The sequence below is a fragment of the Dermacentor albipictus genome, chromosome 2 (genome assembly GCF_038994185.2).
Source record: "Dermacentor albipictus isolate Rhodes 1998 colony chromosome 2, USDA_Dalb.pri_finalv2, whole genome shotgun sequence".
NCBI lineage: Eukaryota > Metazoa > Arthropoda > Arachnida > Ixodida > Ixodidae > Dermacentor > Dermacentor albipictus.
Window position 1 is genome coordinate 25,204,925 of NC_091822.1, and position 24,277 is coordinate 25,229,201.

General features: G+C 46.8%; 1 protein-coding gene across 1 annotated transcript in view; it reads left to right on the forward strand.

Moving 5' to 3' along the window:
• The window catches only part of LOC135897890 (uncharacterized), a 164,811-nt gene that overhangs the window by 99,580 nt on the left and 40,954 nt on the right, over positions 1-24,277 (forward strand). Inside the window, exons 15-19 of the mRNA XM_070533200.1 lie at positions 189-289; positions 1,448-1,594; positions 2,224-2,370; positions 5,898-6,182; positions 20,149-20,901. Of these exons, the coding sequence (XP_070389301.1) occupies positions 189-289; positions 1,448-1,594; positions 2,224-2,370; positions 5,898-6,182; positions 20,149-20,901 (1,433 nt within the window). The remainder of the gene's footprint in view (positions 1-188; positions 290-1,447; positions 1,595-2,223; positions 2,371-5,897; positions 6,183-20,148; positions 20,902-24,277) is intronic.

Genomic DNA, 24,277 nt, shown 5'->3' on the forward strand with positions numbered 1-24,277 from the left:
GCCCATGCTTGAATTGATGAAGGTGAAGTGTACAATTGATGTGAGTAAAGTGAATGCGCTGAACGAAATGCAATGACCGTCTTGGTTACATTCACGCCAGGCATCATTTAGATCGAGCTTAGTACGGATTTGAAGTTAAGGCGCATTCTTGAATACGGAGGTTAGATTGAACGTTATTGCTTTTACAGGTCTACGGCGACTCGATATCGCTTCTAGGATAATGACGGGACGTGAATGCGGTTTCTTTGTGAAAGCCTGCCTGGCTTCCGTCATACCAGTGATAACTATTGTAAGTATTGAGACTGATATGGGGCTACGCGATGGTAAGACAAACGCTACTTGCAAGTATTTTATAACCACCAATCTCGTGATTACAAATGTTAATCTTTGTAGCTTACAAAATACACGCAACTTAATTTTTGTAGGGATACCTCTAACACCATTTAGGAAGAATATCATCAACGAATTTATATCAACAATGCTTCTTTCATACCACTGCCGCTGTTTTAGGAAAGCGTCTGCTTGAAATCGCGAAGAAGTGAGGACTGACGCACCGCATGAAATAGCTTATTACTTAGCTTTTGCTTTAGTGTGTCGGTCTCCGTGATTTCGCAATTCCAAATAGGCACTATATATTCCCTCAGCATGACGTTCCAAAATATTAGCGAGGTCATGAAACTACAAACGAGAAGTTTATTGATATATTTACAACAATAACAGCACAGGTGATCGTAACTCAGAAAACCGTGTACGCTAATACTTGTAGGTAAAACAAACAAACATTCGTCGCCAAAAGCAGCCGCCGTGTGTCATGGCATCGTCTAAACGGCATTTCGTAATGGTAATCGTGGGACTTTACGTGCCAAAACCACAATCTCAATATGAGGAACACCGTAGTGGGGGACTCCGGAACAACATTTTGACCCCCGGTGGTTCTTTAATGTGAACCACAATTTAAGTACACGGCTGTTTTTGCATTGCGCCTCCATCAAAATGCAGCCGCGATGGCCTGGATTGAACCCAGTACCTCGTGCTTAGCAGCACAGAAGGGCATTTAGTCATCATCCAGGGGAAGCTAACGTGCACTCGCATTCAGACGGGCTGTGCAACCTTCCTTGCTGCATGCCGCAGAAGATGGCATGAAAACGGTGCATATAAGTAAATACCACAAATCGCACAATTATCTAAGTCAAGAAGTCCCGAGGACGTGGACATTTCCGTTGGATAACTATTACAGAGACCAAACGTATGTACACTTAGTTGACGCATGAATGACAGTCACCCAAACAACACTGATTGGATTACTAGAAATTAAATCAGGCATAATCATCAGTGTGCTTCTAACAGCTCTTGATTTAAAAAATTGCACGCTTTGCATTGAACATGGATCGAGTTTCTTGGTAACGATTACTTTTTTGCGCACCTGAGCTCTCATCTTTCTCTACAGACCCTGCTCTCAATCAAGCTCATGTCTAAGCACTCTGGAGGCGGTCATTATCCAATTTGGATTTATGCGGTGATCACATGGTTCGACATCGTTCAACTAAGCTGCATCCCGGTGTTTGCCATTGTCTTCATGTGTGAAACAGAGTTGGTGAGTGAGCTGGTCTTGGAAGCTATAGTCATACGAGCATTTCGGCTGGTCATACTATGTAGTTGCACTACGTGAGCTAGTTGCTTACCGGAGCACTAACTGAAGCGCACCCAATTTGCGTTAAGCTTTGCCGGTAAAGGTAACAACGTGAGTCCAAATGTAGTTAATGCCAGCAGTTCGCATGTCAAGCACTTACAAAGCGCAGAACACTCACCTACGAGTATAGTAACAAAACAACGTAACTGCGTGAGAAAATTTTGCTACTGATGCACATGTTAAAGTTTTCATTGCGACTGCAACTGCCTAGAGACGAATGCTTTGTGCCCACGAACACGTTTGCCACAGACGCGCGTAAGGTATAACTGCTTGAAGTTTTACTTACGCTTCTCATCCATGCATATTGTGCTTCTCAATGGCTTTACCTCCATCAGCTACTGTTACTGTGATCTCCATTTTCTTGTAGGCATCTGCTGCGCAAAAAACCCCATGCATATTGTGCTTCTCAATGGCTTTACCTCCGTCAGCTACTGTTACTGTGATCTCCATTTTCTTGTAGGCATCTGCTGCGCAATTAAATAATCTCGAGAAATAGAGAAAGCACCGTTCGTAATCCGGCTCTGTCCGTACAGGATCTGGATAATTGCCTGCTACCGCTACCAACATGGGTTCCCGTCCACTGGGAGCAGGCCATGTTCTACCGGAAGACGCTGGTGGTCGAGGGCTTCGACTCGGATGCCCGGAAAAACCCTCCACTTTCTCCTCGAAAACGAGCACAGGTGTGCTAATGCGTCCATGTGCTTTTCGGGAATCTTCGTTACTCGGCAGTCCTGGGGCTATGACATAAGCTGCGCAGCATTCGCGTGCCAAGCGAAAGACATGACACTTCGCGTTAACAACAAAGTTTTTTAGAAAAGTCAGTAGAGGAGGCACATACGCTAGACCCTCTGGACCGCCGTCCTGACTCAGTGGGTCGGCCGCCTAGCTCGGCTACGGGACATACACGGCTGAATGCCCGCCGCCGGAAACCTACCGCTTTATAAGACTGGTACAAGCAACGCCAGGCATTCGGCTATTCAAGGATGCGTTGCGTCGGAGAGGTTCGTCCACACCTTAACGCTGCCTGTGCAAGAACCGAGACAAACAAAACGCCAGGACTGCTACAAAAAAAAAGGAGTATGGTGGTTCCATGCCACCAACTTCCCCATAGTTGGATGTCCTTTCATGTGTGTGGCACTCCCGTTGTTGCCGAGCACCATGCTAGGTAGCACGCTTGTGGCTATTTTACCACTAGGTAACTGGCGGCAGCACTCGTGTGCCTCCCGCAGCAGCTGTGCAGGCTCGACTATCGCAACAAAGCTGTGGTGGGGACAAGGGTCGCCTAGAGAATCTCGCAAATTGCTATAGGGCCCCTTTCGACACGAGAGCCCATATAAGCAACCAAGCGCTAGGTCGTGGTACAATTCTACCCATTAGAAAAAAAGGAGCCAGTGACACTTGGCTTTGAACAGCATACGAGGTGGACATTCTACTATTTCGCGACCGCTGCGCTGATGGAGTAGTCGAGCATCCGCCGCTGCGGTGGGAGGCAGACGAATGCTGCCGCCGGGTACCCAGCGGTTAAAGAGGTGCAGCCGCGCTTCCGGCCTCATGGTCGGCAGCTACAAGTAGTAACAGACGCTTGGCATGAGAAGCTAGCTATCGGGAAGTTGGCGGCATATGAGCGCAAGACTCCTTGTTTTCTGTGCTCACGATGGTTTCCACGAGGAATTAGGGCGCTCGCCCGTTTCCCCAAGCGTTTCCCCAAGAAAACAGGGTGTCAGGCCGGGGTACACTTGTGCCCAATTGAGAAATAGTGGTTGCCCGGCGGCGGAGGAAATCGAACCCACAACCTCCCTCAGCCGAAGTGGGCGCTGGATCACTAGGCCACTCCTGCAGCCGGTTCAGGCAAGCAGGTGGGTTCAGCTACCATGGGGAAGACGTGCTATATAATTGACTTGCCTGAACTTCATTCTTCTGGCTTCAAACGCCTTTGGCAATTTGCAAATCGTTCATCTTCTACAAGCTATCCTGTTACAAATACCAGAATTTGCAATGATTATGCATCTTTCACAGTTTTATTCCCTCTTGCTTTTAGAAAAATCGACTGCTTATAAATATAGGCCAATTAAAGCAGACAGAACAGTATTTAATGTCTCCGGGCCCTTATGTAATGCCTTCGGGCCCTTACGGTTGAATAAACCACATGAAAGAAAGCTACAAGAACGTTTGAAGCCACGATCACGAAGCTTAGACATATACATGCACTGACCGCCATTTGTATAGTAGCTGAAGGATCGCAGCGGCAGAGTTGACTCTAGCAATTTCAATAGAAACAAGCTCTATGGTGATAGCAATTGCGCCACACGTTTCCACCTTAGAGCTGCACACAATCACCAGACGGAACTGTGGCGCTTGTTCGCACGAGAGCTGCAAGCAGGGCAGTTCAGCCGGCATGGGAATGATGGGTAGCACACGAATTTGCCTAAACTTCGTCCTTCTAGCTTTAAGGGGCTTCGTATCTTTGCAAAGTGACCATTTTTAAGAAAGTAGTGGGTTTAAATAATTCTTTGAACTTGACTGAAATTTTTCGATGACAGGATTCGAATAGAGCACCTACAGCACTGAAGCCTAATATTGAAACTATTATGGCACGGGCACACGAACAAGCGGAACCACTGCAATTAGCAGCGATTTTGCGTGCTTGCACAGTCTTATTCGCTCATTCATTCAAAAAGTATCAATGTATTTGAAATTTAGTTCAATTTGGCTCATATAAAGCGTTATAAACGCAGCCACAAGAATGTGAGAAGCCCCAAGCATGAAGATCAGAGAAATCCATGTACTACCCGCGATTCCCATGCTGGCTGAACGATGGCAGCGTCAGAGTTCCCTCTAATAATTGTAGGAAACTTTATAGTTTTGACAGAACGAAGTTTCACGAGAAGTGACTGTGAGCAGTATTTTTACCTGTCGACATGATGGAAATATCCGCACAAACATTTAAATCCCTACTCCCGTATTCTGAAGAGCCTCTGGGCTCGAAACTCCCCCTACAATAAATAAATAAAGAAGAAAAACAGCGACTTGACCACAGTACCACCCCTCGACTGGAGGCACTAGCCAGGAATTATCGTGCAGCGTCAGAGAAGAGCAGTAACCACCTTTGTCGAGAAGCAGCATGTAATTCCCTTTCTTCACTCAAAAGTGCGTCTTGCGCGGAACCATAACCTTACCTTGTTAGTGGCTGAAATACGGTCCCCAGGAAAAGGATACGCAAGTACACGGGTCACTATTGTTCGCAAGAAACGGTGGTAGGAACCACGCCGAGTGGGCCATTGGTACTGCAATGAAAGTGGTCGCCTCCATGCGTAAACTTCTAAGAAAGCCCGCGACGCATTACCGGACCTGTTACTCGAACTAAATGCTTTGAGCGAAACGGAAGCAATCACAGAGCAAAGATGAAACAAAATTTCAGTGCATAGATCTTGGTCGCTCCCCCTAACACCATTCACTTTCATTTGAACAAATGCTTCACGTATCATGTGTCTTTGCTGATGGCACAGTGTGATATGGTTTGCTCATGTACGAGGCGATGGGGGAATTCTGGTAAGCATGACTTGTGACTCGCCGCTATATAGGTCATGAATGAAAGAACAATGGCTCCTAACAATAATAAAAGGAAAAGGAGACCGCAGTTTCCGTTAGCGCGCGTTACGCGCGAAGCATCTTTCAGATAAACAGTCGTGCCGATGGTGCTGCGCACTTGTATTTTTTGTTTGAATGCTAAAATACTAAACAAACAAAAGTGCCCGTGTTTTAGACAAGTTTTCTGTTTACGCCCGTTTAGTCCGTATTTTGTATCTCTTTCCGTTCTCTCGCCTGATGATATATTTCCTTGGAGTGTTACCTTATCACAAGGAGCCAACGCTGACACCAAGGACAACATAGGGGAAATTACCTGTGCCTAATAAACGAAATAAAGAAAGGATAAATTAAAGGAATTGAAAGTGGATGAAAGAACTGCTTGTCGTAGGTGGGAAATAATCCCACAACCTGTAGTTTTTATTCATTTGTCGTTTCTTTATTTCATTTATTAAGCGCAAGTAATTTCCCCTATGTTGTCGTTCGTGTCAGTGTTTCTTGGCTTCTAATGAAACGACTAATAAAAATCCGGCCCCTCTATTAACCCCATTTCTACTCGTTTATTACCATGTTACCTTGACTTTCAATAGCAGTGGCCTCTCAGTGGTGATATAACACGCAGTCGACCCAGCGGCCGTCGCCGAAGAAGCGAGCCGTGGTCTCTAGGGACTCGAGCTCGTCGTCCAGCACCGAGTTATTGGGCTCGGCCTTTGTGGTGCCCAGCGACCGGTTGTTCGTCCAGCCAGGAACGGAAACCCGCAGAGCCCGCCGAGCCAAGTCGCTTGCTGCCAGTGCCATCGGCTCGCTGTCCGGCACGGTGCATGTGTCCCGACACCTGAGCTCGGTGCGGCAGTGCGTGATGCGCGAGAGGCTAGCGGCTCGAGCGGCGGACCAGGCCGACTTGCAGGTCAGGGGGCAGCCGGCTCGTGGTGTAGCTGAGCGCGACAGTCGTTGTGGCCACGTTTAGGAAGAAAAAGCGAGGAGGACGCTTAAGCTTCGCCTTTGAAAGTGGAACGCGATAGCGTGATCGGGCCTCGTTGACGCCGACACCGGATATTCTGCGACACGCGGCCCTTAACGCTATCGTGTTAAAACACTGCGACTTAGCGGTAAATGCGAGAGAAAAGCGCTAGTATTACGTCGCGCCTCTTGAAGTCAGGTATCTATGATCGAAACCGCGTCCACCCCATTGCAATATGTTCTTCAAGAACTCACTCGACACACCTCTTCGAAAGTGTAATATTGCAGCAGATGGTGGTCCGGAGCAGACGGCCTTCGGCTGCACTACATACATACATACATACATACATACATACATACATACATACATACATACATACATACATACATACATACATACATACATACATACACGCACACATACATACATACATACATACATACATACATACATACATACATACATACATACATACATACATATATACATACATACATACATGCTTTTGTAAGCTCTGCCATCCCCTGTCTACCTCTACCAGTGATCTGCTTCCCACACTTCACACACAGTTTTTTTTACACTTCCACACTCCTAATGCTAACGCATTAAAAGAGTGCAGTGGATTACGTATGCTATCGCGTCTATGACGGCTACGGTATTTGTGCTGCAGTTCACAATACTACTATCTTTTGCTTTCACCTAATTATTGTGGTACAGTGTGTCCTTTATGAGTACTTCAGGCGTCGTGAAATGCCATCTGGGCAAGCACTGTCGTTGAGTTCGCCTATTTTGAACCAAACAGTGACCAGGAAATCATCTGTTGCGTTCTATTATTCGCGGTGAACTGACTTCCATAATTGAAATACTAGGCAAGGAGTTTGTCTTCTCTGCGCAAGCCAGCAAGCCGCGTTTCTGTAATTTCTAGCCGGCTTATGTTTATCAACGCTACACTGTCTAACACAGCAGTTACTTGACATAGGACATGTACTCAGGCTGATGCATTGATAGTCAGTGGTAGACAAATTTGTAGACAAATGCTATCGCGTCTATGACGGCTACGGTATTTGTGCTGCAGTTCACAATACTACTATCTTTTGCTTTCACCTAATTATTGTGGTACAGTGTGTCCTTTATGAGTACTTCAGGCGTCGTGAAATGCCATCTGGGCAAGCACTGTCGTTGAGTTCGCCTATTTTGAACCAAACAGTGACCAGGAAATCATCTGTTGCGTTCTATTATTCGCGGTGAACTGACTTCCATAATTGAAATACTAGGCAAGGAGTTTGTCTTCTCTGCGCAAGCCAGCAAGCCGCGTTTCTGTAATTTCTAGCCGGCTTATGTTTATCAACGCTACACTGTCTAACACAGCAGTTACTTGACATAGGACATGTACTCAGGCTGATGCATTGATAGTCAGTGGTAGACAAATTTGTTTTCGTTAAAATAACGTCGTTAGCCTACGCATTTCCGCTTTGGCCGACACACGATGCCATTTCTGCATGCAGTTCGCACTGTAGCGGTGGCATCGTTCTTAATTGACCGTACGTTTAAACAGAGCTAGAGTAAGCGTGGTTAAATTGCTTTTCAGCTATTTAAAATACTTCAAAAGTCCAGATAAAGGGCCTTTGCATAAGGCGTCCGTCATAACAAAAATTTATGCACGCTGTACTTGTTTAGTTTGTTCGATGATTGTTCCGAATTCGACGACAAATGATATATACGAGCGTAACGTCAAAAATAAAACTATTCTAACCTTGCAATGACGTCACAAAGAATGACGAATGCTGTGTAGAGGTGCTAGCAGCTGGCGAATTAAAAATATTTAAATTTGTGATTATGATTGAGGATTTGATTGAGCATTATGATTGAGGCTTGCCTAATGGCGGGGCTCTGACGTGATGCATGATAAAACATGCAGGGCAAGCAGAGTCGGGCCACTTTGCTCCCTGCTAAAATTCTGGAAAAATTCCAACGTTTGGCTGATATTACTTCGGCAGAGATCCTTTACAATACATGCGTATTCCAGTTTAGGTCAGCATGTCTGATAAGTGAGTAGACCCGCTGTGGTAACTCAGAGGCTGAGCACGAGGTCGCTTTTTCGAAACCCTCTGGAAGCCGTCGGATTCCGGTGGGGGCGCGATCCAAGTGCGCTTGCGCACCGTGCGCGTTTGTGAACTCCCGGAGTAGCCCACGACGGGCGTGCCTCGTGGTTGGAGCGTAAATGCCGTCAAAACGGCGCTCAAGCAAAATTAGGATCTGGAAAAAAATGTGTCCCCAGTGATGTTGAACAAAAAAAAAATCATCATATCGGCTGATACTGGTGATGGTGCAGAAAGGGTCCAAGCTGAATGGCAGATGCCCCTGTGCGCTCAGGACCTATAAGGTGTCCTCAAACTACCCTTGTCACACGTGGTGTTTCCCCCCCCCCACACACACGCACGCACGTGCACGCAGACATTACACAGACAGACGCACACACCCACACAAACACACACAGCCATCGGAGTTTACGGCACGAAGGAAAAAGAACGAAAGCTAGCACAAGGACAGTCGCTGAATTCCAGGTGATGTTTAATGTCTAATGCGTCAGAATTCATACAAGAATATAGAACAGAAAAAAAGGAAAAAGACATACACTCTCTAAGTGAGATAAACTAATGCTATCTTCGGCTGGTCGTTTCTGAGCGCTCTGGAGCGCTCTCGCGAGCGGCGTTGTCTTCGGCTGGTTGAAAGAGGGTGCACGCCCTGCGTTCGGCTGGTTCTTCTCGATTGCTCTCCTCCACCTTGGAGCGCTCTGGGGCGCTCCGAGCCCTGTCGTCGGAGCAGTCATCGAGATTGAAACGTCATCGCAGCGCCGCGTCGCTGCTGTTGGCGACGGCCCACCGTAACCTTGGCAACCTAGGCCACTGCATGCTGGCGTCTCGGCGAACGCTCGTCCCGCCGGCACGTCTGCCGGTTTTTCTGGCGGTGCCGGGAGCTTTGGATAGGCGAATCATCGGACGTTGGCAGTAGTCACGTGGTTTCGCATCGGCAATTTCATCCTCCGAGAGCGAGTCGCACGTTCGGCTTGCGCGCTTGTCCCCTACCTCTGAGCTCGGGAAACGACCGATCTACCCGACTCTGCTTCGGGGCATACAAGCGACCAGTCGAAGATACCATAAGTGAAGCGACTTAATCAGCGAGAAGTTGGGATAGAAAAAAATACTAAATGCAGGAGAAGACGAAGGAAATGCATGTCACGTCGCAACCTCCCCCCGCACGTGTGCCTTCTCATAAACTTGCTCTTTTTCTGCTAGGGTCAACGATGGTTTTCTGGCCCAGTATATCAGAAAATGAGGCTGCACCTCTTGGCTTGAAATAACCTCGGTTATTCACAAACACGCGGACGAGTGCACCCGCCTTGTACGTCAAGCAACACAACTCGCACGGGAGCGGAGCGCATGCATTAAGCACGCCATCTACGGGCGTACTAGAAAAAGAGCGCAGGCTTTTGGGAAGCCGCACGAAGTGGGCGGCGATTGTGACACGATGTGCATTTCCTTGTTTGTATCTTGCTTTTATAGCATTTTATTGTTGTTATCGAGACTTGTACGTATTTATTCTTGCTTCAGTTAGCTTTTTTTCCTGTTTCACTCCTTTCCATCAATTTCGGCGCCATGAATAGTGAACGTTAATTGGAAGTCAGTGTCTGTCCTTGTCTGATCTACGTCCTTGTATTGCCTTCTCGCTTCAATCTCACGATAAGGGAACCCTAAACTGCCCAGACAGTCACCCCACTAAGTTCCATTGAACTTGAAGTCGAATCGCACAACATTTTGACCGAACACACAGGAGAGAAACACACACAGCAGAGCGCTACTTCTAACTGTCGATTTATTCCTTTGTCAGTGAATTAAATACAAGGAGATACTCAAAGGGAAAGAACAAGAAAATGACTGAAGAAAAGGAGTAAATCGGTAGTTGCAAGTAGCGTTCTGCTGCGTGTGCTCTTTTCGGTGTGTCCCGTCAAAACATTGCGCCATACCACTTATAGTATGCTATACCAACATGCCCAGCCTTCAACTTTACGTATTTAACTTGCTATCAATGTGTGGACTCCCGCACCTCCGCTCAGTTTGGATATGGCATCATGTAGCTTAATATAAATGCGTGAATGTAGTTTAAGAAAGTTAGACCACCTGATGAATTGAAGCTTCCAGTCCTTTAAAAAAAAGGCGAAATGTAGCACAACCCCAAGAAATCGTTTTACAATGATATATAGGTTTCCATAGTTCAGTATGTTGGCAATATCATATAGGGCTGCAGAATAAGGTAGTTGTGAGGCTTGTGGGCTTCTTAAAATAGGCCATAAAAAGCAACGCACACATAAGCTCACTGGACACTTTTACACCTCTCTGTCATTTATAACAGGTATTCTACCACGTGGCCGCTTCACCGCCAGACGGAGCGAAAGCGCTCGAGGAGCAGTTCGTAATTTCTTATTTTGCATTGGCAGGTAACGGTGCCCTTGGCTTCGGATACCGAAGCCGGTGTAGAGTCTCAGATGGTCGCGTCAAACATTGAGACAATCAAGGAGATGTCTGCAGTCGTGATTCCTTTGTCCGCGGCGTTTGCAGACCAACGAGAGAAAGTCAGCAGCCCGGAAGCGAGCGTCGTATCTTATGAGGTGGGCACGTGGTGCTGGGGACGAACGAGGAATTCAGCAAACAAGGCGCACCGGTTAGACTGCGCCTACAGTACGTTTGTGCAGCACTATTCTAGCAGTCATAGGTCGTGTGACTATAGGCGGTGTCCAAGTTCACACCCCAGCGACGGCTTCCTCTGGGTAACTGAAGTGGATCGCAAAGGTCATGCTTTTGCTCACGGCTTGCGCTGGAAGCGATTGCGGACCCGGAATCCGTCACAGACGCGATGTTTTTTGCATCGCCTATTGCATAAACTTGGGTGCTCGCACTATAGCACGTGTTTAAGGCGCTAAGGAGGACGAAACATGAAATGCACAGGGCAGAAGCTCCAGACTACACTTATTATTACTACACAAACTACACAAACCACACAAACGATTACGTGCACAGAAAGCTCACTTTCGCGGCGCAATACAACGGTACATTGTGTATACGGCCACCAAAACATCATACCTTTGAAATAATCAATTTCGGTATTCGGGAACGGCATCAGCACATCCCGTATATGATAATAAATGAAAAAGGTGTGCGTTATTGTAGGGCTTCGCAGGAACATATAAGTAAAACGTAGACAAAAGGTCTAAACGAACGACCAAATGTGTTGAAGAAGTGGTGAAGAGATGATGTATTGTAAGGAAGCGTCACAAATTATGAGAGCTGATTGCTGAACTTCTGCAACATGTTCGAGCAAGATTTGTGCAACAATGCATGACGCCTGGGGGATGTCTGTACTGGTGGTGGAGTAAGTGATTTCAATGGTCATGAGGAGGTAGAAAAATAAATTATGGGGTTTTACAAACGACCATCTGGTGAAGAGGCACGCCATTGAGGAGGATTCCGGAAATTGTGATCACCAAGGGTTTTTTATCGTGCAGCTAAATCTAAGTAAACGGGTGTTTTCGTGTTTCGCCCCAGTCGAAATGCGGCCACTGTGGCCGGGATTCGATCCCGCGACCTCGCACGTAGAAGCACAAAACCATTGCCTCTAAGCAACCACGGCGGGTGAGAAGGTAAAGCTTTCATTTCCAGTGGAAGAGAAAGTTCCCTAATTACCCACGCACATTGAATAGGAATCGTAATGCCTCCCCTTCCTCGAGATGAGAAAGTTTTACGTCGAGAGATCGCTATTTCAGTACACGAGAACGAAGGAATCGTTGTCTCGGAATGCACCCAAATTCATTAGATATATATTTTTTTAAATTTAGAAGTGAGTATTAAAATCTAGCTACTGTAGGGAGGGGGGAGGGGGCATTCCTTATTTAGGTTATCAGCACGGGTATAGCAGGAGATAAAGAAAAGTCTTTACAACAAATAATGTTTACAACTCTAACTATGCAATAGGAAACAATTTTACAATACCATTAATTTAATTTGTTAATATGATCTTTCCGAAACCCTCCTAAGCAACACAAATATTGCACGTAGACGGGAAGCTTATATATCTCATTTGACCGCTTTTCATACCATAAGCAATGCAGTATAACTAACAGCATTAAACTTCCTCTTAAGAGAATAATGGCAAAGGTCACATAATAGTTTTTTTAATTAGTTACCCTGACATTACGATTTGTTGTACTGTTAATGCGTGCCCCTAGAAGGGTACTATAACTTCGAGCACCCCGGTGGCACATGGCGCTAGTGTAAAAAAAAAGGGGTATGTTTGTCCATGAGAGATAATAGAGACGCTAGGGCGACATTTTTGTCGCGCAATCGTATTCGCTTTATTCGTGACAGCGTAATCACTTCACAGCGCGCTTTAACTCGGGGCCAAATATATGCCGAATGCAGAAATGCTTCTATGAGACAACCACGGCACCAATTTAATAGTAGTTTGTTGCATTCAGAGAGACAGTTAAATTTATTATGAGGCATGCCGTAGTGGGGGACTTGGGGGATTTGGACCACGTGTCGTTCTTTAACGTGCACTTAAATCCAACTACACGGGTGTTATCGCATTTCGCCCCCATTGAGAATGTGGCCTCCATAGCCGCGATTCGATCCCGCGACCTGATGCTTAGCACCCCAACCCCACAGGCCCCAAGCAACCGCGGCGATTGAGAGAGACAGAGATACAGCATATTTTAGCGACAGTAGTAAGTAAAATTTTGGTTGAGGGCTGGGAATTTGTTTACAAGAATAGCCACATATTGGTTAGTTAAAAAATAAAAAGGGCGGAGTTCGCAAACCCGTAACAAGGCGCCAAAAACAGATATCGCAGTTTTCTGAACTGCGTCCAATAAAGGCCCTCTCACCAGGTCTGCCCATTATGAGCTGACAAGCGCAGAGCGTACAATGCGTGCGAACGATCGTGTTTTCAAAGAATTACATCTCTATGCGCCGTGAAAAGGTTTGAAATTTCAGTCAAAACTACGTTTTCTCTTGCCCTCGCGGTGACCACGCTCCCAGCTGGACAGTGACGTACTCGTGTCCCAGCGCCTACGTACTCGTGTCCGCTGTGTGACGTCACTCGTGGTGATGCGTGACTTCGAGAATTATTCACGGCAACTTCTGTTGCCTGTGTGATGTGTTGCTTGAATAGAGAAATAGTGTTGCTTGTTTAGAGAAATAATATAACACAAAAACAAAATGCCTGCGCGTTTTTTGTTTTACGTCGCACCAAAGCAAGTGAGATGTACTTCCGCTTCGCCTGCTTGTTCCCACGGTCGTGCAGTCACGTGCGCAGGTACCGACGATATATGCCATTTTCTACCGTGTTCCAGCGCGTGATTACGCTCTGCGATCCGCTTTTTCGGCCTCAGTATTCGTGTAGCACTGAATTATACCGCTAGTCATGTGTCCTTGTGCACAGCGCTCCACGAGACAATTACAACAGCTATCGCGCAATGCCATCAGCGGCAACGCGCAGCACGGCAAAAGAAAAAAAAAAGAAGAAAATGAGGAGAAAAAAAAATGAAGGTGGGGCCCATGACGTATGCGTCATGCGATCCTCGAGGTCTGGTATGGGGGCACGCAGGGGACGAAATTCGCTTGCGGGAGGCTAGACGGGCGGAGTGGAGAAGGTGTCTCGCTTGGCAGTGGAGCTCGCCTTCGGAAATCATGGGTTCGCGGCACTGAAATATTTCAATCTCGACTATAATGATCTGATATGAAAAAAAATGTGTCAAAATGCTCCCTAGAGGACACGTAAGAGCTTCCAGCATATAAGCAAAATTTATTATGGGGCCTAGCGAGGGGCCCCTTAAAGATTCTAAACCGGACAAATTTGATGCTTGATTTCGCAGCTTGCATTAATTTGTTACAATGTTTACAAGCGTTTTGCAAAAGCCCTGCTCACAAGTTATTTCTATATTTCAGAGGGATATTTAGTTAGGGGTCTTTGTTCATTGTCCGGTAAAACTAATATTTGCCTATTTTGCACCCAGAAAAAGTCTGGTTAAACCCGATTTTTTTCGCGGTCTACTCTTTCCTAATATATAATAGTAAGTGCGGGTACTGCAAAGCTAAGCAACGCTGGCCACTCTTTACAAAGTAATGGTTATGTCATAGTTAACAACCGCATACTGGTAAGCACAATTCCAAGACGGGACAGAAGGCAGAGAGGGAAGCACAGTACATGCCATAGTATGAAGACCAATAACATACGAATATAGTATACGCCTCGTTTTCTGATGATTTATGGCGAAAATGGGCGTATATAAAGATATATCATCTTTCGGGCCCGCCGGCCCTAAGGGAACGAAATCCTAGGCCCGGATTCTGAAACACTCTTTATTAAGGATGTCTCACACGCTGTAAGGCGACCTGCCGTCAACTCTGGAACGTTCCTTCCTAAGGGGCACTAAGTTAGGGCCTCCTTGGTGCTTCCCCGCGCTTCGGGAGCCGGAATGCTACCTTCATGCTTCCTAACCATGCTCCTCTAACTGAACACATGCTTCTCCGCACGACTCTACGTGGTATGCTCAGCTAGAATAGGTGCCGTGCGCAGCCAAGGCCGCGATAGCCAGCCGCCGTGTATTGACGTCCAGTTTGGTTCCGCGGACCGCGTTTTGTGCCATATCTTTTTACTTTGAGTTTGTGAAAAGCGAGCGGCGAGAATGACGCACTTGCGATATTTATCCGAAGGCGTTCGCTTCGAAAGCTATGCACAGTTTCTTCGACGAGCAAATTAACTTTTTTACGGAACTGTGTACAAGCCTCCGCCTTTGACGCTAGCCCGACGTCTGACTGACAGGCAGAATCCACTGAAAGACCACTGTGAAGTGCGCTTTCTAGCCCGGTAACGTTTTAACGCGGCAGTATTAAGGAGCTCGTGTCGCAGAAAACCCGGTGTCATCGGCGTCCGCGGCGTTGGGCGTGAGCGATAAATCCCAGAAGGCACTTCATAAATAAAAAACATCTTGCAAGATGGGCTGGGTGGGAATCGAACCAGGGTCTCCGGAGTGTGAGACGGAGACGCTACCACTCAGCCACAAGTTCGTTCCTTCAAAACGGGACGAAATCGCCTCTAGTGAATGCGGTGTTGCCTTAGAAACGTGCAGTAGAAAGTTATACTGCGGTGTATATCGGTAATTATGACCATGTAACTTACAGAAGTCGCAGTTGCACGAGTAGCGAAGTACGTTTCCACTAAATTTCTTCTGCGCTCTGCACACACGCAGAGCCATCTTGCGGCAAAAACAGAAGACCCCCTTCTCGCAATGTAGGGCGCTGCCCCGACACGTGGCGCGCCACTCGCCCCATGATCGCTTCCGCCTTCATGGCGCGTCGGGGCCCGGCTATCTGTGGCGATCGCGACGTGTGGCTGGCGTAGCGGGTTTGAGTAGGTGGTGCGAACGGGGTGCGATAACGCTATCGCGTTCCACTCTTGAAGGCGAAGCTTAAGCGTCCTCGAATTTTTTTTCAAGGGAGCTGTTAACAGCCATACTGGCAGAGCTGCAACTGCATTGTAGTACTGACAACAGAGGAGAGCCTCTGCCCGCTCTCTTGAAGGTCGTCGTCGCACTGCATTTTTGCGGAACGGGTGCCATGCAAACTGTTGTAGGCGACCTTGTGCGTGTATCCCAACCTTCTGTGTGCCGATGTATTTGGGAGGTGACACAGCTGATATGCCTACGTCTGTATCCCAAGTACGTTCGACTGCCAAACGCCAGTGAAGCGAGGATATTCATGACCAGGTTCTATTCAACCGGAGGATTACCTGGGGTTACTGGATGTATTGATTGTACTCATATACCCGTTAAATGTCCCGGTCGAGATGACGCAGAAGTCTTCCGAAACAGGAAAGGGGTATTCTCGGCAAATGCACACACACACGAAACAAAACACATGCAAAAAAAAAGAAAGAAAGCAACGCCTGACCAACCGAACTCAGCTGCTGCCATAGTTGCTAGACTGAGTTTTCTTTCCTGGCGTATGCATCATTTTTGAACGGTTTTTTATTAACCAAAGAAATAGAATTTATGCCCCGGTATAGAAGTAGAAATGCAATTTTAACAGTCCTGGCGCTTTACCTTGGCACTTCATTACAAATACGTTGCATTTTTTCTAAGTAATCTCGAAACAAAAAGCCTCTAACGTTACACTTCCTTTGGTGAGGCGCCCCTTCCACAGGGAAGGCAAAAGGAAGCTTTTAGAATTCGCGGTGGACTTCCGAGGGTGCCTAACGTTTAGGTAGCATGGATGACTCCTTGCGGAAAGTAGGGAATCGGTCTAAGGTTAGGAGCATTTGAAAATGCGGCCCTTATTCTCATTTTAGCAGCCGCGTTTACAAGACTAGAGCGATGGGACGGGACTTTGCATTTCCCGCTCGTGCCATACACGAGCTCAGCGTTAATGCACAGGTAAGCGAATTAACGCAGCGCTGACGGTGCTCTTCATTGTGAACCGTAGCTGTGACGTTGAGAGGAAGTGTATCCAACTACGTGCCATTGAATGAAGGTTGGCTGGTTGATCTAGCTAGTATTGCATTATTTTGTTGCAAGAACGTATGCTGCAAGCCTCTAAAACAGGGCGGCAGCAGAAAAGAACTAGAGGTCCGACAGGCCCAGGATAGACGCAAAAATGCTAGCAGTGCACATGATACACTTCACCAATTATAAAGCCTGGTAATATATTTAAAAGCACCACATCCCCTGCAAAAAGTGCCCGCGTGCCCAGCTTTCCGTGCTTTCTTCCCTAATTGAAAAAAAAAATCGCCAGAGAATTAAATGAAAAGATCGCCAGACCCGTCTATGTTTGTTGTTTTCGTTCACGATTACTTTAATTATAACGCCCGAGGGCGAAGATTTGCGTAGATGAGTTCGTCACGTGATTTGCAAGTCGCTCAGTTTACCATCACGAAGCAAATAGAGCTGCTGAATGAGCTAGCGGACATCTCATCACGCACTGAAAAAATGTGCACCTGCACTCCCAAATTCCATAGCTGTGTTGTTGTAGCTTGCAATCGCAATCAATGGCAAAAGTTTATGCTGGAGGCGAAGCTGATATGCAAAGAAAAAGAAATAAAAATGTGTAGCTTTCGTGACGTTGATGCCACATGAGTGCACTGCACATGCTCAGGTGGCGCCTGTATGGGCACACACAGGTTTCCTGACGTAATTTGAGCCAAACCTTACGAATGTGCAAATGTGACGTAGCTGGACAGAACCAAGGTACTGTTGCTTGCAGTCGCTTGGAGGCACTCAAACGTTTTTGCGTGCAGCCTAATTAGATAATTAGTCCTAATAATCAACTTCTCAAATGTTATAATTACATGAAAAGTGCCAACGAGAAAATTGCAAAGCGACATGAAAGGCACGATACACAATTCGGCTGCTCGATAAGTGCTGCATAAAAGTGTTTTTCCGAGAGTTAAAGAGGCCCGCGAATGTACGAAAAGTGCGTCGAGTGGCCAGGCGAGCTGCAATTGTGCGTGCAGTTTCGGGCTTCTTTCACGCTCGAAAAAATACCTATATATAGCACGTATCGAGCAACAGGTTTCTAATGTTTCTCTCCAATCTTCTGAGTGACACTTATAATCTAATTACAGCATTTGGGAAGTTGATTACCTAAACAAGACTGATGATCTAACAAGGCAGAAAGAAAAAAATATTCAGAGTATCGCCAAGCGACTGCAAATCGCGATAACTTGGTTCTGTTCAGCAGCGTGACATATGCATATTTGTATTGTTTGGCTCAAGTTACGTGCGACATCCTATATATACATATATATATTTATATAATGTTTTCAAGAATATCGCTAAGGGCCACCGGTGGGATTATTACATAGGGGGGAGGGGGCAGACCTGGTACAATTTATCCTTTGTATACACCATGATGATGATGTTGGGCTCAAGTTACGAGGGATATTATTATTATTATTATTATTATTATTATTATTATTATTATTATTGTATAATAAATGATATTATAATGCAGATGTACAATATATATCACGACATTATTTAGAAAACCTTGGAGATTACATAAGTGAAAAATTTCAATAAAACATATACAACAAGCCATCGCAGGGCGCGAGGCGTATTCTGCAATAAAAAGAATTCTATAATTGCACGGCAATAAACATTCACGCACGACGAAAAAAAAAGCACTGGTGATATAAATTAAAATAGAAGTTGAAAAAGTTCTAGTCAAGAAGAAAGCACTGATTATCGTATAACGAGACATGGAAAACTACGATAATAAAACATAGCCTACAGAAGAACAAATGTAACACGTAAATAATTATTGCAGCGAAGCGCTAAGTGACAGTGAACTTATTGTACACATGAAACGAAATATAGATGCGTTGGCGCGATGTCCAGTTAAACTTCAAGATTAATCGGTAAACTTTTTGAATCTTCGTTCAACGTGTGTGTTAGTGCTTGGAATCGTGTAACATCAGGCCGTGTGTGGCGGAAGGTTATTCGAATATATTATAGTGTGAAGAATAAATGACCCAGCAAGGTGAGATATTTTGCATCCTATGCGTTTGACTTTGTAGGGTGATTACGGCGTGGAAACCTGGCTGTGGGTCTGGGGAAGAAATCTTGATGCATAGTTGGGTGGTGACAAAAATCGTGAAGGAGTCCTGCGGCGACGCGGCAGTTGCGGGAATTCAGCGAGTGTTTCAAGAGCAGTTACGCTAGTTAACAGTATTTCACTCGGCAAGTAGGTTCATAGAAAAGGCGTGTTTGAAAGAGGTGAACTGAAAGAACAACAACAATCGACTAAGGACGACAGACAAGGACGTCGCTGTACTAAAAACGGAATTTACTTTCGCGCTCGCGGCTACATGAAGAGTACTGCACTAGCAAAGGAGCGACAGACAGAGACATAGTGCCCGTGCCTCCTGTCGGCCTCGTAAAGGGAGATGACAGGTGACTGCACGTCACCTGATGGCAAGATATGAACTCGTGTCATCTATCTTCAAGAGGTGTAAAATACATAGTTTCATTTTGCGAACTATAAAATTTTAAACAACTTATTGAGGGCCTAAATGAAGATTACCATCCTACAGGCACTAGATTTTACCTTTCTCTTTTAGATGCGACAGACCTGATCAATATCGGTGCTGTGCTTGCCGAGCGCAATCGCTCTATTGTCATGAATTTTCGTAGGAGAATCCGAGCTAAAGTTTCTTCTTGAGCGCTGCCCTTGGGTTTTCAAAGGGTCTGATTCCTGTCCAGGTTGGAAAAAAATTTCATTATTCTGTTTTATTTTTCGTCGACTTTTCGACCTCCAGTGTGAAGAATGTTATAACATTGTCATGATAAAATTCATAGAGAATATGTCAAATTTTTCATGACCAGCTCAGCTTGTGCTGGAGCTTGTATGTAATCGTGTGAGGAGAGGAAGGAGGATATTCACAGATGGCCTCCTCATATACATTTTTGATTACTCGCTGCAGAAACGCCTTGGGCCGACAGTTGCAATCGCTGCATCTACCCTTTTTTGCTTAAGAGAGTGTTTCAGATTACTCGTGCCAAATATCGAAAATGCTACGGGCGCGTTACAAAAATTTTATGCCTTCATAACACATTTAATTTATTTAGCAAAAGCCATCCCTCAGTCTCTCCCCCTCCTCTCCGGCGAATTTCTGTAGCCTAGAGGTGAAAGCATTATTAAGCAGAACATGAAAACAGTTACCTGTCACGTAGAGCTCACGGAAAAAATATTCCATGCATGCATGCTTTTGTTTTCGGACTACAACACAAACTGTTGACGTGAATGAATCGACATAAATTTTTCATGAGATAGTTTCATTGTGTGTGTTCATAAACATTCAGGTTCCTCCAGTTGGGGAAGCTCACGATGAACCACAGAAGGAAGACGTGCGGCCTGGACAGCAAGCAACCCAGCCAGCGCCCTCTGACAAGCAGCCGGTCGCTGAAGGCAGAGACGCCGCCTTTCCTGTCCAAGGAACACCACTCGACATCGACCTGACGCACTGTGGGAGTTACGAAGCAATGCGACGGAGTGGAAATGTTGACATGGCTCAACTCGCACTTCTGCGAAAATCGAAGCAAGGTGGAGAAAACCCTGAGATATGCGCTGATAAAGGCGCCGATAGACCTGGAACCCCTACATTACTTTCTGATGATGTCAGCCAAGATGATGCGCCAGCTGGCGTGGTTCCCAGGAAGGTTCGACTGAGCGTGCACGAAATGCTTATGCAAAATAAGCCCTTGCCCATATCTCCTACTGAAGATTTACTGAGTGGCATGTACATCCGCGTGTTGGTAGTGCCGAATGATCCCAGCACCGCGACCGCGTTGTCAGGGCAACGCGAACAAGTGGCAGGAACGAAAACCACGATGGGGACGACTGCGGAAGAGAAGCCAGGAAGGCAAGTCTCGATGAAACAACCACAAAGACAGCAGGAACCTGGTGAGCCAGAGCCGAGAGAGCCTAACGTGGTGGGAGGTGCAGAGCCACAGCCTTCAAAAGTGAAACCAGCCCCCACAGCGAAGGGTGCAGTGGTTTCGTCGTCTAAGCACCGTCATACTAAGCGTCACAAGCCGAAGCATGTCGCTGACAAGGTAAGTGAGCCATTGTACCAACATTACCTAGCAAATTAAATAATTTTAATGCAGTACATTCTTTCCAACGTTCGGAACAGGCCACTCTAGAGAACGGGACACACACACGTGTCACTACAATTAAAAAAAAAAGAGACATTAGAACGGCGAATATTTTCATGCATGCACCACAAATAGACAGTTTAATTTAGCGGCGTGTTTCCTTTAGTTTATGTCGAGCGTATGTGTCAATGAAGCCTATATGCAGAATATGCAGGAGAATACGTTCAAGGCCTGATGACGATAAAAACTTGAGCTCTAGGTACGGGAGTACAGAAGAGGAACATTTAGTACAGCGCCTCGATGATGCCTTCGGCGATGGCCTTGTCTCGATGCGTTATTACCCGCCATCCCTCAGAAATCCTACCGCAAAGAGTCATCTCCCATTGCTCCATGGTGAAGATGGGTATAGGTGGGTAGGAAGCGCTGGTTGGGGCGAAACACTCGTACGTGGCGTGAAAAGTCGTCGGTGAGGCTACGCATCACGGGTAGGTGTCCTCGCACAGTGTGAGGTAGAGAAGGTCGAAAGAAAGGGGGTTGGAGAAGGTGGTTGTCCGGAGTTGTCCAAGATGCGTGGCCTCCACTCTTGTGGAAGATGGTAGGTGTGATGAGTGCAGCGTGCAGTTTGAGTCATAGTGTTGCGTGATCTCTTACTATGTCTTTAGGGAAGTGTATCGTACAGTGTGGTCGCCTCATTTGGCGGGGCAGCTCGGAGCGTGAGTTCTGTGCAGCCCATGAGCATATTAATTGACCGGGAATGAGGCATGTCCAGGCATTCAGTCTAGGCGAACTTCGTGAGTAGCTGTCCTTGCGTGGGAGAGGAGTCTGTGTTCAGGAGCGGGGACGTGTTCTGAAAGGATCAACTTCGGCGACACTATCGCCTCGGCGATAGTTCGCCGTCAAGCGCGCACTGTTTAGCCGGTTGAGCAAAATCGGATAACGTAACTGATCCGATTTTACTAAAACAACCAATCAGCACGCGCCTGACGGCGATCTGTCGCCGAGGCGATGGTATCGACGAAGTGGATAGATTCAGAAAATGGCCCGTGTTGTGTGCTGGGCCGCCGAGGTAAGCCCTGCATGCCTCCTTTGATTCGTTGACAACGCAGTAAGTGCGGAGTGGTAGCGAACATACGTGTTGGATGGCCAAGGCGTGGAAAGCATCTCGTATTCTGTCGATGTAGGAGAGGAGGTCTAGGCGCCACCAGGAGCCGGTAGGTGTGGTCAGCCACCGATGCAGTATGGCTGCGAAGGGGTAGGGCTACGTTGGTGCAATTGGCTCCGTTCTCCGGTTCTATCATCGTCACACAGTCGTCCTCAAACCGTTGTTAATCGTGCCATCATCGTGACGCTGTCGTTTCGCTATCGTCATCACCTCGGTAGCGTCATCGCCTTGTCGTCATTCCATCTTCGTACCACCTTCTTCGACCGGTCGACGTCATTCCTTGTTCGTCATTCTGTCGTAATCAGAAAGTCCAATAGACGTGGGAGGAGTTTCACCCGTGTGAAGGTGGCCTCCATCGCGTTCCGTATGCACATGATTTGCTTTCACCACCCGCCAGGAGGCTGAAAATCTTTAAGGGATGATACGCTGTGTGATCCAGCCATGAAATAGTTTTCGCTCGTGGTCTTAAACTTATTCGTGGTAAAATAAAGTAAAAAAAAACGAGCCTGTCCAGGAGCTGGCGGGCAGCAGCAGTCAACAGTAGCTGCTGCTGTTAGCTGACCCTACATCCTAAGAAGCTCGGCGAGGGTGTTGCGCGTACCGAGGGTTAGAAGGGGTTGTTTAGATGTAATATGCTATCCCTAGAAGAAGCTTGACCTCCTTGCGTAGTGCAGTGCTCATCCGCCCCATAAGTCCTCGTGTGAGTTGGTGAAAGAGAATTCGGTATGTCAAGCGACAGATTATGCAAGCCTCAGTGAGCCAAGGCATGTTTCACTCCTTGAGGTCCATGCGGCAGTTACTGATCCGTCTGAGCATGTGATTATCTGTTGAGTGAAAATTGATATAGCGTAGTTCGCGGGCCCGTCCGCCTGTATATGGTGTCTGAATATACGCGCTCTTTGGACCTAAGAGATGGGGTCTGCGGCGATGGCAATGGTGATGGCGGGGGAGGGGGTCCAACTTCTAGACTACAGGAGAACGATCTCCGACTACTCATAGGTGCACTCAAGTCCGCCCATTCAGGCGTTCGTCATCACTACGCCGTCTGCGTGCTGCGATTGGTACTGGACGTCCCCATCGGAGCATTGAGCTGTCCATAGGCAGACATAATCGGGATATATTGAGCGGCGAAGCCCTTCGATAGCTTACAAGAGAGAAGGGACTTTAGCGAGGGCGATACTGGAAAGAGTGGGCGAGAGAATCTAGCCCTGCGGAGTGCCGCATGCCATGAGGTGAGTAGAGTGGGAGCGATGCCGGCCTGCTCTCGTGGTGGTTGTGGGGTGGCGTAGGAAGGCCAGAACGTAGTTGCAGATTCGCGCTCCACAGCGAGAACTGGCGAAGTTGCATATTATAAGGCAGTCTGCTACGTTATTAAAGACTGACTTGAGGTCTAGTGGTGGGATGGTCCTGCTCTGTGCACGCTGAGGTGCATCCAGGATGCCTTCCTTGGTGTAGGGCAGTATATTCCTGAGTTTAGAGATGGGGATGATAGCCATATCCTATGTGGGGGAAGAAGAGGTTGCCTTTGAGGTAGGGCTGAAGCCGTTGAAGGACAACATGTTACATCAGTCTGCGAATAGACTTCCGTTTGCTGGCGTTTGTCGGCCAAAATATGCCGTTTATTTTTGTTTCTTTTTGTATAAAACTGTGTTCTGTCCTATGGCAAGGCTACTAAGGACCTTGTTACGAAAGTTCTTTGTCTGTCTGTCTGTGTTCTGTATGTAACGATAGTGCACAATTTTTTTAAATTTTCCTGTGATGCATGCTGTGAGTATGTGTGTCCGTGTGCTAAGGTCCTGTGAGTCAGATCACAACTGCCTGTTGCCCTTGTGTTCGAGACTGTGTTGTCTGTCACAAAAATAAAATGAAATACTTAGGTGAGGGACATGGGCCGAAGACTGTCGAGTAATAGGGGATTGCCGTGCTTCAGAATGAGCGAGATATATGCCAGGTGGCGTTACCGAGGAAGTGTACCTGTTCGTCATTGTTGTTTATTACATGGTTCCTAGCGTGTCAAGGTCTGTATCGCTGAGATCGCAGAGGGTGAAGAGTTGTATGCGGTCGGCAAGTACCTCTTTGATGGTGATGGATGGATGGATGGAAAAACTTTATTTTCGTCAGAACGCATGTGCGGACGATTCCGTGCTAGATGGCCATCAGCTCATGGCTGCC